This window comes from Chelonoidis abingdonii, unplaced genomic scaffold, assembly GCF_003597395.2.
Source record: "Chelonoidis abingdonii isolate Lonesome George unplaced genomic scaffold, CheloAbing_2.0 scaffold0024, whole genome shotgun sequence".
Taxonomy (NCBI): Eukaryota; Metazoa; Chordata; order Testudines; family Testudinidae; genus Chelonoidis; species Chelonoidis abingdonii.
The window spans coordinates 143,419-159,442 of NW_027424285.1; the positions used below are offsets into that span (position 1 = coordinate 143,419).

A 16,024-nucleotide genomic window follows, 5' to 3' on the forward strand; every position below is an offset into this window, starting at 1 on the left:
GGGTTGATCCACGCTCTTCTGCCCCCAGCTTCCGCCCTCGGGACCATTTCTCGGCGGCAGCTGGTGGCAATGTCGGATGCGGGCTGACCCGCCGCACTGCGGCCGGCGCAAACGGGTGCTTGCGGCTGAAGCAAGAAGCGCCGCACGCTGAGAACCGCGGCTCGCCAGTCCTGCGCTTCAAGCGGTGGCGGCGCGCCACGTGGCTGTGAGGCCGAGAAGTCCGGTTGGCACCGCGAGCTGGACGCACCTGCGGGGGGGCTTGCCCGCTCGCCCCACGTACGAGGCTCGACTCTACAAGGCCCTGGTCGGAGCACTTGGCGCCAGCCCTCGCCTCCCACTTCTTCCTTGAGAATCTGCTCAGGGCTAGTGAAGGGGCGGCCGCTAGGAGTGCGCTCCTCTGCGAAGGGGATGCTGTTTTTTTTTTTTTTTTTTTCAGGGGGCGGGGGGGCCGGTTTCCTTCTTTTTTTCCCGGCTCTGGGGGGGGGCCAGAGGGGGGTTCCTCTCCTCTGCGAAGAGCTCAGGGGGCGTCCTTCCGCCTCTGGCCAGCAGGGGGCGCTCCTCTGCGAAGAGCTCAGGGGGCGTCCTTCCGCCTCTGGCCTGCAGGGGGAGCCCACTGGCTCAATGACGCCTCCGGGCTCTCTGCAGCCGCAGCGGTGTTACCCCCTTTTGCCACCAGGGGGAGTGCGACGGGGACCTGCAGGGGGAGTTTGGGGGTGACTCTGTGGTTTCCCGTCGGGGGAGGGAATTTTTTTTAGAGCAGGAATAGTGTTGGAGGGGATTATGGTGTGGGGGACCCTCCCTGTGGCAATGGGGGTGTGGGGGGGCTGGACTCCCCTGTTGCATGCTGGTCATGCCCACTGATGCTGCACCCCAAAAAACAGCACCAGCAGCCAAGCACCCCCCCCGAGTGACCCCCTGCACCCATGGCTGGCCACTCCCTGTACCTCAGTATCACCTTCTGCACCCAAGTGGGGGGGGGGTGCACCAGGCAGCCCCTGCCGCCCAGACTGCAGTGCAGCAGCAAACTACCTCCTGTCCCCTCAGATTGACTCTCAAGCCACCCTGCTCCCCAATACTGGGGGTGACCTCAAACCTGCCCTGCACCCCCTTTCTGTGCCCTGCACCCCAGGCTTGCAGTGCATCAGCCAAAGACCCCACGATCCTCTGCCTACTGAACCCCCCCCCCGAGATCATCCCAAGATTGATGCCCTGCACCCCAAGAGGGGGTGCACCCACCAATCAGCCCATCAGGTATCTCAGGACCCCTGAGTGCCCACAACGGCAGCCCCAGTGACCCCTCAGTGACCCATACACACTAGGCAGGGCCTGTTCTCACAGGAGTCTAGGGTTGGGGTGTGAGGGGGGGGGGGATCCCTGCGCCCCCTGCTGGAGGCGCTTGGCCCTGCCCTGGGTGGTGTGGGGGGAGCTCGTTTTTCAGCCCGCCCCATGGGTGCTGCTACCCGCTTACCATCGCCCTCCAGGGGGCGGGCTGTCTGCGTAGCCCCGCCCACATGGCGGAGCTTGGGGCACAGGGGGCGTGGCCAGCTTTCCAATGTCTTTGTAGAATAAACATCACCCAAAACCCAGCCGGCCCCGGCGTCTGCAGTTCTTGTGGGGTGGGTGGAACCTAGCAGGGGGTGTGGCCTAGGGAAGCCCCACCCCTGAGACTATCAACCCCGCCCCCAATTCCCCTTCCCTCCTTGCGCAACTCTTCTCACGAGGACGACATCAAGCTCCAGGACTCGCGGGGGTGGGGTGGAACCCGGACTCTGGGTTCTCTCTGGGAGGGAACAGAGGCTGGTGGCGGGTGGGGAGACACTTTCCCGTTGGCACCCCTCCCTAGGGCCCCCCCCGTCACTAGCTGCCACAGCGGCTCATTGCCAGGGTCCTCCGATAGATGCAAATTACCGGGGCAGGGGGGGGATCCAGGCCGGTGCCCCTCCCTGGCACTGCCTCTCCAGCGCTAGGAGGGCAGTGGGGGTGGTTAGAGGGGGAGCCAGGACTCCTGGGTTCTCTGCTGGCCTCCTGGTAGGGGTAGCTGGGTCTGGTGGTTGGGGAGCGGAGATCCAGGACTCTGGTTCTCTGTCCGGCCTTGGCCAGGGCAGTGGGGTCTGGTGATATGGTGGGGCGGGCTCAGGACTCTGGGTTCTTTTGCCCGGCCTGGGAGGGGAGTGGGGTCTGGTGATTGGGGGATGGGATCAGGACTCCTGGTTCCTCTGCCCGGCCTGAGAGGGGGTGGGGCTGGTGGTTAGAGCAGGGGATCCAGGACTCCTGGTTCTCTCCAGCTCCGAGGAGGGGAGTGGGTCTGGTGGCTAGAGGAGTGGGGAGCAGGACTCTGGGTTCTCTGCCCGGCCCGGGAGGGGGTAGGGGCTGGTGTTGGGGGGGATCCAGGACTATGGGTTCTCGCCCGGCCTGGAAGGGGAGTGGCGGTTTGGTGGTTAGCGGGGGGGGGGGGTGAGCCAGGACTCCTGGGTTCTCTGCTGGCCTGGAAGGAGCGGGGTTTGGTGGTGGATCCAGGACTCCTGGTTCTCTGCGGCGCTGGGAGAAGGGAGTGGGGTTTGGTGGTTAGAGGGGGAGGATACAGGACCCCTGGGTCTCTGCTGGCCTGGGAGGCGTGGGGGCTGGTTGTTAGAGGGGTGGGGAGCCAGGACTCTGGGTTCTCTCCGGCCTGGGAGGATTGGGAGCTGGTGGTCATAAGGGGGGGGATCCAGACTCCTGGGTTCTCTGAGCCGGCCCCGGAGTAGAGGGGGTGGGGTCTGCTGGTTGTGGACGGGGGATCCAGGATCCTGGGTTCTCTGCCAGCCCATGGGAGGGGGGTGGGAGTGGTGTCTGGGCAGGGAGGGGGGGATCAGACTCCTGGGTTCTGTTCTCTTCTCTGGCTCCAGCCTCGGCAGGCGCGCATCGTCCCTGCTCCCAGCTCCGCTGCGCGGTGAGGGGCCGCTCTTGTTCTCTGCCACTGGGCGGGGGGGGGGGGGGGGGGCTGGACTCGGCCTTCCCCCAGCAGGAATTCCCCCGCTCCCCCGAGGAGAACAAGAAACCAGCAGTGCTGGAGAAGTCAACACGCCTGTAATTACGCGCTGGCTCGGGGTTAACCCTTGAAGGGCTGCAGCCCCTGCCGGCCCGGTGCCCTCACTCGACCCGCAGCCCCTGCTACCCAGCTCCGGTCCCCTCACTCCTGACCCGCAGCCGCCATATAGCCTTGCCGGTGCCCCTCACTCTGACCCACTAGCCCCTGGCAGCCAGCCCTGCCCCACAGTCTGCTGGTGCCCACTCACTCCCGACCTGCAGCCCTGCCGCTGCCAGCCCCCAGCTGGCTCCACCCCACAACTCTTTTCTGACCTGAAGGCTTGGTGCAGTTATTCTGTGTGCCAAGGGGGCCGTAGCTCATGGCTGGCTCTGTGCCCGGGTTGCTGGTGAGCGCAGAGATGGTTCCTGACTCTGGTTGCCTGTGCGGCCGCCGAGTGGAAACCGTCCCCCCCGCCGGCGGGTCCAGGTGGCCCCTGGCCTGCGAGAAGACGAGGTCAGCAAGATCTAGATCCTCAGCCCCAGACGGAGCGTGTGATCAGCCCGCCGGCCCGCTGGCCTTTCCCTGGCCTGACCCCAGCAGCCCCCAAAACAGCCCATCTCCAGGCTGCCCCCATGCCCCTCAGTCAATGGCCCCACGGTTCCCTACCCTCCGATCAAAGTCTGCCCCTTGGGCCCACTGTGACTGGCCTGCGGCCAGCCATTGGATGTGCTAAATCGTGCTGCCTGAGAAGGGAACGAACCCGTTCTTGTTGGCCATGCTGGGACAAAGACCCCGGGATCAATCCTCCTATCGCCTCTTTGTTCAGCCGTAAGCTGTCGGGGCCCAGTGGCTCCGGGCGCTGACTGGCCACCGCCCCCACAATCTTTGTCCATGGAGCTGCCCCTTCCCCGGGAGCAGCGGCTTGGGAACTCCGGGTTTTAGCTCCCAGTGGCCACCGTGAAGCGCTCCCACCGGCCCCCCGCTCAGGGGGTGCCAAGGGAGCCCACAGGGCTGGGGGAGGGCCATGGGGGCGTTATAGTTGGGGTCTGAGGGGCATCACAGAGGGGCGGTCTGGGTGGATGGACAATTGGCGGCTCCGGCCTCGAGAGTGTTTCTGGGCCAATGCCCATCAGCGCGACCACATTCCGTCCTCCTGCCGCCTCCCTCTCTCCTCTCTCTCCTCCATCCACTCCCACCCGTCTATAACTCCACCTTACCTCCCTCCATCACATACTTCCATCCACATCGCTTCTCCAATGCCACCCCACCTACCACCACCTCCATACATCCATCATCCATCCCCACCATTCCTTCTCCCTTCCTTCCTCCATCATTCCATCCACCCCCCACAATCTCCCTCCTCTCCCCTGTTCCTCTGATTTCTCATCCATTCTCCACCCCTTCTCCATCCATCCATCCATCCCACTCCCTCCTCATCCACCCCCCACCACCTTCCTCTCCATGCCATCTAATCTGTACTGTCCATTCCTCAATCTATCCCTTTCCCTCTCTTCCTCCTCCCTGTGCCCTCTATTCTGCCAGCGCCCCATGTGATACTAAGGTGCCCCCAGCCTCTACTTCCCCCTAGCACAGTCGCATCCCGCCCCAAGCGGCTGTGGTCTCCTGGTCCAGTTCCCTGCCCCTCTCCAGCCCTGCTGACGCGCAATCCCCCAGGCAATGATTTGCCCAGGCGAGAAATGGTTACGGGGTGTCCATGGGAGTGGCTTTATTGAGGGTCGGGAGACATTCACTTCTGGGGGCAGGTTATGGGGGTCACCACTGGGGGAGGGAGTGAGCAGTGTTGGGATGTCGGAGGACTCAGGGTTGGGGGGATTTGAGGTGGGGGGGGTCAGGATTAGGGGCAATTGGCGGTGGCACAGGGGATCTGTGTGCAGAGATTGGAGGAGTCACCTCCATGTATTGAAGCCAGAGGGGCGGTGGTGGTGGGGGGTCAGGTCCAGCCTTCGCCCTCATCCAGGGAGGCAGCAGGAGGCTGGGAGCCCTCACCCTGCGTCGTGCCTCCGAGCCGGGGGGCAAGCAGAGAAAGGGCCGGAGGTCGGCAAGAGGGTAAGGACAGAGGGTACCTGGCGGACGAGATGGGGCAGGAAGAAGGGAAGGAGAATAGGCAGGAAGGAGGAAGAGAGAGGTTATGGCAAAGAGCCGCTGCCTCCTGCCCTGCCCTTGGGAGAGGGGGCACTTAACCTGAGGGGCCATGGCTTAGCTGTGGGCTCACTGGGGGCTGAGAGGTTCGGGGCCCAGGGCCTGGGCTGATGCCAAACGGCTGCCAATCAAACTCCACCAACGCATGGTTGGGGACCTCAACCAGCACGCACCTGGCCAGCGCTGCCGGCGGCGCTGCGGAAGACGGAAGGCGATGAGGCGGAGCACAGCGAACTAGAGGAGGGCGGATGGGAGGGAGCACACGGCGGAGTCGGACGGAGGAGGCGGACGGGGGAGCACGTGGAGCTGGGACGGAGGGGTGGACGGAGGTAGGCGGGGAGCCGGAACGAGGAGGCGGATGGAGGAGCAGTGGGGGAGCAGGTACGGAGGAGGTGGAACAGGGGGAGCCGGACAGAGGAGGGCAGACGGAGGGAGCGCGGGGGAGGCGGATTGAGGAGGACGGACGGAGGGAGGGTGGGGGAGCCAGACGGAGGAGGGCGGACGGAGGGAGTGCGGGGGAGGCAGACGGAGGGAGCGGGGGGGAGGCGGATGGAGGACGGCGGATGGGGGGAGTGTGGCAGAGCCGGACGGAGGAGGACGGATGGAGGGAGCGCGGGGGAGGTGGACGGAGGAGGGCTGAAGGAGGGAGCGCGGGGGAGCCGGACGGAGGAGGGCGGACGTGGGGAGCGCGGCAGTGGCGGACGGAGGGCGGACGGGGGGAGCGTGGCAGAGCCGGATGGAGAAGGACGGACAGAGGGAGGGCGGGGGAGCCGGATGGAAGAGGGTGGACGGAGGGAGCGCGGGGGAGCCGGACGGAGGAGGGCGGATGGAGGGAGCGCGGGGGAGCCGGACGGAGGAGGGCGGATGGAGGGAGTGCGGAGGAGCCGGACGGAAGAGGGCAGATGGGGGGAGGGCGGGGGAGCAGGACGGAGGAGGGCGGATGGAGGGGCGCGGGGGAGCCGAATGGAGGAGGGCGGATGGAGGACACACCCCGCTCCCCCCCCCACTCACCTTCTTGAATTCGCGGAAGGGCACGAACTGGACGATGTCGCGGACGGCCCGTTCCCCCCCGGACTCCTGGGTCCCGTCCTCCTCGTCCAGCGCTCGCATGTCGGAGAAGTCGGTGTTCCCCACCCCCACGATGATGATGGAGACGGGCAGGCGTGAAGCTCGGGCGATGGCTTCCCGTGTGGCTGGCATGTCGCTCAGCACCCCGTCCGTCAGCACCAGCAGCACCCGGTACCGCTGGGGGGAACGGGGAGGTCAGCGCTCGGGGACCCCAAACTCCCTCTGCGGCCAGCCCCCTCCAGCCCCCCACCCCCTCTGCTCTTCCCCCTCACCATGGGAGGCCCGCTGCCCTCTTCCTCGCTGGCGGGCGCCAGCACCCGATTGATGATGGGGGCCAGGTTGGTGGGGCCGTAGAGCTGGATCTGGGGCAGGCACCGCTTGTAGGCCTCGATCACCCCTGAGATCCCTGCAGGGGGAGAGATGCTCAGAACTCCTGGGTTCTCTTCCCGGATCAGGGAGGGGAGTGGGGTCTGGTGGTTAGAGCAGGGGGGCTGGGAGACAGGACTCCTGGGTTCTGTCCCCGGCTCTGGGAGAGGAGTGGGGTCTGGTGGTTAGAGCAGAGGGGGGCTGGGAGACAGGACTCCTGGGTTCTGTCCCCGGCTCTGGGAGAGGAGTGGGGTCTGGTGGTTAGAGCAGAGGGGTGCTGGGAGCCAGGACTCTTGGGTTCTGTCCCTGGCTCTGGGAGGGGAGTGGGGTCTGGTGGTTAGAGCAGAGAGGGGCTGGGAGCCAGGACTCCTGGGTTCTGTCCCCCGCTCAGGGAGGGGAGTAGGGTCTGGTGGTTAGAGCAGAGGGGAGCTGGGAGCTAGGACTCCTGGGTTCTGTCCCTGGCTCTGGGAGGGGAGTGGGGTCTGGTGGTTAGAGCAGAGGGGGGCTGGGAGACAGGACTCCTGGGTTCTGTCCCCGGCTCTGGGAGAGGAGTGGGGTCTGGTGGTTAGAGCAGAGGGGTCCTGGGAGCCAGGACTCTTGGGTTCTGTCCCTGGCTCTGGGAGGGGAGTGGGGTCTGGTGGTTAGAGCAGAGAGGGGCTGGGAGCCAGGACTCCTGGGTTCTGTCCCCCGCTCAGGGAGGGGAGTAGGGTCTGGTGGTTAGAGCAGAGGGGAGCTGGGAGCTAGGACTCCTGGGTTCTGTCCCTGGCTCTGGGAGGGGAGTGGGGTCTGGTGGTTAGAGCAGAGGGGGGCTGGGACCCAGGACTCCAGGGTTCTCCTGGGCTCATATCAATCAGGGGTCTGTTGAGCATTGCCTAGGTTAACGAATGACACTCGCTAACAAAGAGAGAGATTCTCCTACGTTCACACTCCGGGTTGTCTGGGTCGAAGTTGATGGCGAAATCATGGGAGACCTGGGAAAGGAGACGCGGACTCAGAGAGAGGGCAAACACTGCCCCCACAACCTACTTGCCCACCCCCAGCTTCACGAAATGTACCTCGTAGTTTGGGGGGATCCGTGCCCCAAATCCAAAGGCTGGAAACTTTTTGTCACTGGAAGAGAGAGAGATGGCGGGGGTCAAGCCAATGAACCCTGAACAGCAAATGGGACCCAGGCGTCCAGGATGGCAGTGCAGGGCTCTCAGTCCCAGGACACTGGCACCTCCCAGCCCCTAGGGCATAGCTTGAAATAGCAAGACCCCATTGTGAAGGACTGTGGGTAACTTGCTACCACGGGGCTCCAGGGCAAAGGACAGTGGGTAATTTGCTGCTGCAAAGGATGGTGGGTTGCTTGGGAGAGCAGGAATCTGATGCAAAGGATTGTGGGTAGTTTGCAAGAGCAGGACTCGTGGGGTAAAGGCGGGCTAGCTTTCTGTGGGTCTGTAAGAGCGGGATTCTGGGGCAATGCATGGTGGGTAATTTGCAGTTGGGGGCGGGTAGGGAGAGCCCAGGATGGGATGGATCCAGGATGGCAGCGCAGGGTCTCTGCCCTAGGGGGGCTGTTACCTGTCGTAGTCCTGGCAGATCTCACCTACGGCTGACAGCGCTTTGAGGTATTCGTTGGGTTCCTTGGGGTTGATGAAATGCAGGGAGTGCTCGCTGTGTGGGTCACCGTTGGAAGCCGTGAAGTCAATTGCCACCTGCAGGACATGGGGGCAGCGCCCCCCCGGGGTTAGATGGGGGGGTGCACGCCCCAATCTGAGCCTCTCCCTGCCCCACCACCGGGCCCAGCCACCTCACCGTGAAGTAGATCTGCAGTCCGCCCATGATGTAATCCAAGAACGTGTGAACCTTCTCCACCTGCCCAGAGAGGGTGAAATAATATTAGCAGCAATCAGTGAGGATTCGTAATGAGGCATTAACAATGAGCGATAACGAGCCGTTTATCGCAGAACCCTGGCAATGGCGGGTGGAAGGGACCTGACTGAGTCCAGCTCCACCGATGCTGAGACAAGACCACGTAACCTGAGCCCAAGCCTGATGGGTCTTTGTCCAACCGGGTCTTCCAAACCTCCAACGTTGGGGCCTCCCCAAACCTCCCTCAGATGCTCAACTCTGCCGAGAGTTCGGGAGTTTCTCCTAATGTCCAACTTTGCTCTCTCTTGCTGTGGGATACGCCCTAGGACATCTGGTCCCACCGTCCACGGAGAACAATGGATCCCTGTCCTCCTCACACAGCCCTTCGCCCATTGGAAGACTGTTGGCGGATTCCCACCTCAACCTTCTGTAGCCAGACATCCCCAGTTGTTTTTAACTTTCCTTCTTAGGTCAGGTTTTTCTAAACCTTTGATCACTGTTTGCTGCTCTCCTCTGGACTCTCTCTAATTTGTCTCCCCTGAAATGTGACGCCCAGAATTGGACACAACGTCCTGCTGAGGCCTCATCAGCGCCAAGCAGAATGAGATAATTATCTCCCATGTCTGACACACCACCCTCCTGTTAATACGCCTCTTTCTCATAACTGCGACACGAGGTTGGCTCATCTTCAATCTGCGAGCCGCCCAAACCACCAGCGCTTTCCCCACTTTGCCCTCTGAGTTTTCCTTCCCAAGGGAAGTACTTTGCACTTGCCTTCATTGAATTTCATCCTGTTGGTTTCAGACCAATTCTCCACTTAGTCAAGGTCATTTCTGATTGCTAAGCCTGCCCTCCAGACATATCATAAGCCTCCTCTCCACTCCATTAGCTAAGTTGTTAACAACGATATTGACTAGGACCGGACCCAGGACTGACCCTTGCGGGATCCCACGAGATACATCCAGCAAGCCACCGACAACTACTCGTTGAGTCCAGGCTGTCGCCTGGTGCTCAGTGATAATAATGCAAATGAATTGAAGTAGAAAGGTAAAAACTCACCAGCTGTTAATCATACAGACAAATCATTAGTGCAGAACAATAATTAGTTAAAATGATGAGGAGGGCCACCATTATCAATAAAACAAAGTCAATTATTTATTGACGAAGGTGTGGAAGTACTTGGTGGCTTGACAAGGTTGCATGGCGAGTCTGCGGTAAAGCAATGAATTGGACCCAGGAGTCCTGTGCCCCAGGCACTGCCCGCAGAACCACTCTTTAGCCCTGCCCCTTTCACCCCCCAACTCACCTTGCACTGGGTCAGAACCACCGTGCCGGAGTTGGTGTAGTGTTTCTTCTTCTCCTGGTACTTCGGGTTGATGCACTCAAACTCCATCTGCCCAGCGATAGGGAAAGTGTGTGTGTGTGGAGTCAGATCCAGTGCTGGGGAGAGAACCCAGGAGTCCCAGAGCCACCCCCCATAACCCACTCAGCCCCACTCCCCTCCCAGAGCTGGGAGAGAACCCAGGAGTCCTGGCTCCCAACCCCCTGCTCTAACCACTAGACCCCACTCCCCTCCCAGAGCTGGGAGAGAACCCAGGAGTCCTGGCTCCCAGGCCCCTCCCCCCGCTCTAATCCACCAGACCCCACGCCCCTCTCAGAATCAAGTAGAGAACCCAGGAGTCCTGGCTCCCAGCCCCACCCTCCATACCTCTTTCCCTGAGGAAACCTCCTGCATTTCACGGAAAGTTGTCATGAATTCACCAATGTAATCATGTTTCCCACTGGAGTTATAATCGTAAACAACACACTGGGAGAAAAGAGAGAGGGAGTGATAATGTGAGAGACCGCCAGAGCCAGGATAGAACCCAGGAGTCCTGGATCCCAGGCCCCCCTTCTCTAACCACTGGACCCTGCTCCCCTCCCAGAGCTGGAGAGAGAACCCAGGTGTCCAGGCACTCACCCGTATGGTCTTGTCTGGGTCACAGCTGCAGAGCGAGTGGAGGGAGATGCGGAAGGGTTCCCAGCTGGGGCTGAGGTTGTTATTTATCACCTGGGGGGAAGCAGTGGGGTGAATATGGGTCACTACTGCCCACTCTGCCCTGCTGCCCCATCCCCCACCTGGTACCATTCCTGCCCCCTCCCTTCACCCCCTTTCCCACCCTTCCCCCCCACTGCTTCCAGACAACCTCCCTGCCAGCCCCCCTCCTTCCCCTCGCCCCAGCCCCTCACCTCCGTCCTCATCACCAGCTGCTCCGTGTTGTTACTGTTCACCTTGTAGATTTCCAGGAAAGGGTCAGACTTGCTGAAGAGATCCTACAGCGAAGGAGAGAGAGAATCTGCCCCAGGACACCTGGATTCCAGGCTGGCTCTGGGAGGGGAGTGGGGTCTGGTGGGTTGACGCAGGGGAGGCTGGGAGCCAGGACTCCTGGGTTCTCTGGGCAGGGGAAGGGAAACTCGCTCTCTTACCTTGTTGTCCAACTTCTGAGCCCGGAACTCAAGCTGCACAAAGTCGTTGGTACTAGTGACCTTTTCTGCTTCGGTCTGGTGGGGGAGACATGGATGGACCCACCGAGAGACACAAGATGCCCATGAGCAGAGCCTGGAGAACCTTGTTATGCCGATACACAAGCCCCTGCTGGACTAGTCCCACCTCTCACTAACACCACACTGACTCTGTTCTACCTACCCAACAAACCCTACTCCCCTCCCAGAGCCAGGGAGAGAACCCAGGAGTCCTAGCTCCCAGTGCCCCCCTGCTGTAGCCCACCAAACCCCCTTTCCCTCCCAGAGCCTGGGAGAGAACCGAGGAGTCCTGCCCCACCCCCAGCTCTAGCCCACAAAACCCACTTCCCCACCCAGAGCCTGGGAGAGAACCCAGGAGTCCTGCCGCACCCCCAGCTCTAGCCCACCAAACCCACTTCCCCACCCAGAGCCTGGGAGAGAACCCAGGTGTTCTGGCTCCTAGCCCCCTTTCCCCCCACCCCACTCTAACCCACTAGTTCTCTTCTCTCCAGTTCCCTTTGGGGGGGTGTCTCATCCCCACCTGGTAGCCCTCCTACCGTGATGGTGGATTTTCCTGCAGTCTTTCCAGTCTTGAGTAGCAGTGGTTTGGTGACCTTGGTCTGGGATACGATCTGCCGCGAGAGAAAGAGGTCAGGTGGCACTCGGGGAGTACAGAGCGAGAAGAGTGGAGAGCAGGATAGAGGGGCTGCGGCACCAGTTGGGTGGGGTTATGGTGAAGTTGGGGGGTTAGGTGAGAGGTTACCATTGGGGCACCATACGGAGGGGTTGGGGCTAAGTTTCGATGTGTGGCAGATATCACCATGTATCCCAGGGTTCGGGGTTAGTGTTGGGTTATGGTGAGCAGGGGCATAAGCCACCTCAACACAAGGCCCATGGGTACAACTAGAGTTTGTGGTTATCAGGGTATCTCACATCCCCTCCTGTCCCAGGGTGAAGGTTTTCAAGGGGTATAGCCCATGTCCCCACCTGGCCCAGGGCTACAGTTAGGGATAAGTTATCTGGGGGTTTAACCTCATGTCCCCAGGCTTAGGTGTAGGGTTAGGGTTATCTGGGGGTTTACCCCATGTCCCCAGGGTTAGGTGTAGGGTTAGGGTTATCTGAGGGTTTACCCCATGTCCCCAGGGTTAGGTGTAGGGTTAGGGTTATCTGGGGGTTTACCCCATGTCCCCAGGGTTAGGTGTAGGGTTAGGGTTATCTGGGGGTTTACCCCATGTCCCCAGGGTTAGGTGTAGGGTTAGGGTTATCTGGGGGTTTACCCCATGTCCCCAGGGTTAGGTGTAGGGTTAGGGTTATCTGGGGGTTTACCCTCAGGGTTAGTTTAGGTGTTATCTGGGGGTGTACCCCATGTCCTAGGGTTAAGTTTAGGTGTTAGGGTTATTGGGGGGATATACCCGGGTCCCCGGCTTTAGGGTGTAGGGTTAGGAGTTTATCTGTGGGTATACTTCCATGTCCAGGGTTATGGTTTAGGTTATTTGGGTATACTCATGTCCCCAGGGTTAGGTTTGGGGTTTATGGGTGTATTGGGATATATCCGAGGTCCCCAGGGTTAGGTTTAGGGTTAGGGTTATCTGGGGGTATACTCCATGTCCCCAGGGTTAGGTTTAGGGTTAGGGTTATCTAGGGGTTTACCCCATGTCCCCAGGGTTAGGTTTAGGGTTAGGGTTATTGGGGATATACCCGAGGTCCCCAGGGTTAGGTTTAGGGTTAGGGTTATCTAGGGGTTTACCCCATATCCCCACCTGGCCCAGGGAGCACTCAGCCTCCCCCAGGAAAGCGTCATCCTGGAACCCCGCATCCTCAGCGCCGCTGGCGTCATAGACTTCGAAGCACAGCATCTGCATCTCCTCGAAGAAGTAGTCCAGTGGAAAGACATGGGAGAAGACAGGGTTCAGGCTGCAGCGCATGATCTCGGAGCGCCCCACCTGGGGGTGGAGGACAGGGTTCAGGAGGAGATTCAGCAGGAAGAGGGGGCTCTGAGGAAAGGGAGCACCCCGTTTGCGGGATGATGGGAAGGTGGCTTACGCGGGCCACATCTCTATCTGGGGGAGAGAGTTTGGGGGGCCAAGAGCTGGAAAACCAGAGCAGAGAGAAGTGGGGGAGCTGGACACACCTCACAAACTGAGGGGCACCGTGGGGGTCCCCCAATTTTCCCTGAGTGAGAATGGGGGAATGTGGGGGCAGCCCAAGGGGGAGGCATGGGAGGAGGGCTCCTGGGGCAGGGGATGATCAGGAGACTTGTGGAGGGGATCCCCATTCACCCCTTGTGACCTCCATACCTCGGTCCACTGCCCTTCATTGAGCTGTTTCAGCACCACACAGGGGTTTGGGTTGGTCAGGGTGTCCCGGTCCAGGAGGTTCCAGCATGAGACCCTTAGCTCAACCCGCGAGGCCCCCAGGGCCACTGGCTGGGACTTGTCCACCTCCGACATGGTGGGTCTGGAAGGAGAGATGGGACATGTGGCAGGAGAGATGGGTGGGAGATGCTCATAGGGCTAGACAGATTGTGCAGCTTGTGAGGGGGTGGAAGGATAGACAGTGGCTGTTGATAAGTGTTTGGATGGGTAGATGGATGGATGGGGTTGTGAGTGGATGGATGAATAGAGGGGAGTTTTCAGGTGGGTGGATGGATGAAGTTGTGGGTGGCTGGCCGAGGGTTAGAGATGGGTGGGTGGGTGCATGGGTGGGGTTGTGGGTGGCTGGGTGAGGAGATGAATGGAGGGTCGGGGGTTGGGTGGATAGCAAGACAGCAAAAGCATCCCCCCCGGAGGAGAGATTTAAACCACAGCATTGGGTGTAATTGAGAGCGAGGGGGCAGGGATGGGGTGAGGGGCGTGGGGAGCCCAGGGCTGGGCTAGCAGGGGCTGCTGGTCAGAAGTGAGGGACACCGGCAGGGCTGTGGAGGGGTGGGGGAGGGAAGCCCAGGTGATGCCCAGTTCCCGAGACGTTTCTGCCCCATCAGCACCGGTTGGATGATTTATGGCCCTGCGGTGCCTTGGCTCAGGGTTGGGACATGACTCAGGTTGGCTCAGACAAGGCATGAGCCATGGGGGGGGAGGGAGGAAAAGTGCAGGGCTGGGCCAGCAGGGGGCTGTGGGTTGGGAGTGAGGGGCACTAGCTGTGTGTGTGTGTAGAGAGAGAGTGTGTGTGTCTGTGTGTGTGTACGCGTGTGTGTAGAGTGTTGGGTTGTGTGTGTGTATAGAGTGTTAGGTTGTGTGTGTGTGTGTGTGTGCGTGTGTAGAGTGTTGGGTTGTGTGTGTGTGTAGAGTGTTAGGGTGTGTGTGTATGTGTGTGTGAAGAGTGTTGGGGGTGTGTGAAGTATGTTGTGTTGTGTGTGTGTGTGTGTGTGTATCTGAGCAACATTGGTGTTACGTTGCTTCCTCTCTCCTGTGTGTCAGGCATGTGCGTTATGCAGCACTCCACAGACCCTTCCCCCACCAGTATTCAATGTTGTGTTGCTGCCCCACCCGTGTGTATGTGTGTGTGTGTGTAAACTCCCCCCTCCCATTTTGCGTCACCCCAACACAACAAACTTCTCAATTCACCCAGCAGTGGGTTGGGGTTCAGATCCACCAGCCTCACTTTTCCTGCCCCCGCAAAACCCAGAGCCCCTCCCCAAATCCTTCCCCAGGGCACGCAAGTTGTGTTAAAATAACACAACGGGGCAGAAAATAGGGCTGAGATCACCATGGAAATGGAGAAGCATAATTCTCACTTTGATTATTTTTAACCTTTCCCTGGGTTGGGGGTTCGGGGGTGAATCTGGGGACAATGGGGTCCCAGTGTGTTGGGAGGAGGGTTGGGGGAGAGCGTTTGGCAGATGTAACACCACCGGGGCTAACCACAAACAAGACAACAAACAGGGCATGCTTAAAGCACATAGAGAAACAACCGGGGCACACAACACCAACACAACACACGCAGACACAACACTGACACACAACCAGGACACACGATGTTGAGACACAACACATCAGTACATCACTGATACGCAACTGGGACACACAACCTCAAGACACAAAACTGACATACAACCAGGACACATACCATTGAGACACAACATGCAGATACAACACTGAGACTAAACACACTGGTGCAACACTAATACACAACAGGGCCACACAACATGCACCCAGTGACACATGAGCCCATCTCACCAGGGATGTGTCTGCTCCTCAATCCCCCAGCTGTGGCCTGGAAGCAGGAATTAGACTTGAGTGGAGCCCTGTGGGTGTGTCCTTGTGCCTTGAAATCTACAACACTCAGGGCAGGGACACACACACACTCACACACCACACCACAACACCCTGCATAGGAATGGACACACATATAACAAGGACATACACGCACAAATCTATGACCCTGTGTATGGATGTGGACACACAAAGAAACCACACACAGTGTAGGGACAAAGACTCACAACAAGAACACACATATACAACACCCAGCGTAGGGACACACATACACACCAGGGACACACACACACAAACACCCGTGCAGGGATGGACATACGCAGCATAGACACATGCACACAACACCCTAAGGACACACACTCCACAAGGACACACACACACACACACACACAGAGGAGGCTGCAGACGCGGGCTGGGGTTTAAGGTTTGCGGGGCGCCGGGCGGGGCGGAAGATGCGGACGCGGCACGTACCTGGGCGGCGGTGCGGACAGGGGCCTGGCTGCCTCCTCCTGCGGCCTCTCCCACCGGCTTCCCTCTCCTCCTCCGCCTCTGCCACGCTCCCTCCTTCCCCGCTCCTCCCCCTGCGTCCCGCGGGTCCCTCTCCTCCTCCGCCTCTGCCACGCTCCCTCCTTCCCCGCTCCTCCCCCCGCGTCCCGCGGGTCCCTCTCCTCCTCCGCCTCTGCCACGCTCCCTCCTTCCCCGCTCCTCCCCCTGCGTCCCGCGGGTCCCTCTCCTCCTCCGCCTCTGCCACGCTCCCTCCTTCCCCGCTCCTCCCCCCGCCTCCCGCGGGTCCCTCTCCTCCTCCGCCTCTGCCACGCTCCCTCCTTCCCCGCTCCTCCCCCCGCCTCCCGCGGGT

At 60.6% G+C, this 16,024-nt stretch overlaps 1 protein-coding gene across 1 annotated transcript; it reads right to left on the reverse strand.

Annotated features, from left to right (window-relative positions):
- Positions 1-571: 571 nt before the first annotated feature.
- Positions 572-15,727, reverse strand: CPNE6 (copine 6). Its single transcript, XM_075061347.1, has 17 exons — positions 15,640-15,727; positions 13,255-13,414; positions 12,718-12,900; positions 11,515-11,589; positions 10,922-10,996; positions 10,685-10,768; positions 10,416-10,505; positions 10,164-10,262; positions 9,762-9,848; positions 8,399-8,458; positions 8,165-8,298; positions 7,657-7,711; positions 7,521-7,572; positions 6,508-6,641; positions 6,158-6,412; positions 5,341-5,401; positions 572-597 (listed from the first exon to the last, which is right to left on the reverse strand). The coding sequence occupies exons 2-17, from the start codon at positions 13,405-13,407 to the stop codon at positions 572-574; spliced, it is 1,623 nt and encodes a 540-aa protein (XP_074917448.1). The 5' UTR covers positions 13,408-13,414; positions 15,640-15,727.
- Between the last annotated feature and the right edge of the window lie 297 nt (positions 15,728-16,024).

What these genes read in the sequence shown, in the direction of transcription:
- CPNE6 (XM_075061347.1), bottom strand. Translation starts at nt 13,407, where the DNA reads ATGTCGGAGGTGGACAAGTCCCAGCCAGTGGCCCTGGGGGCCTCGCGG. An exon ending in CTGAGTGCTCCCTGGGCCAG is followed by an intron (nt 11,590 to 12,717) that starts GTGGGGATATGG and finishes CTCTCGCGGCAG; the next exon opens with ATCGTATCCCAGACCAAGGT. An exon ending in CTCAGAAGTTGGACAACAAG is followed by an intron (nt 10,769 to 10,921) that starts GTAAGAGAGCGA and finishes CCTTCGCTGTAG; the next exon opens with GATCTCTTCAGCAAGTCTGA.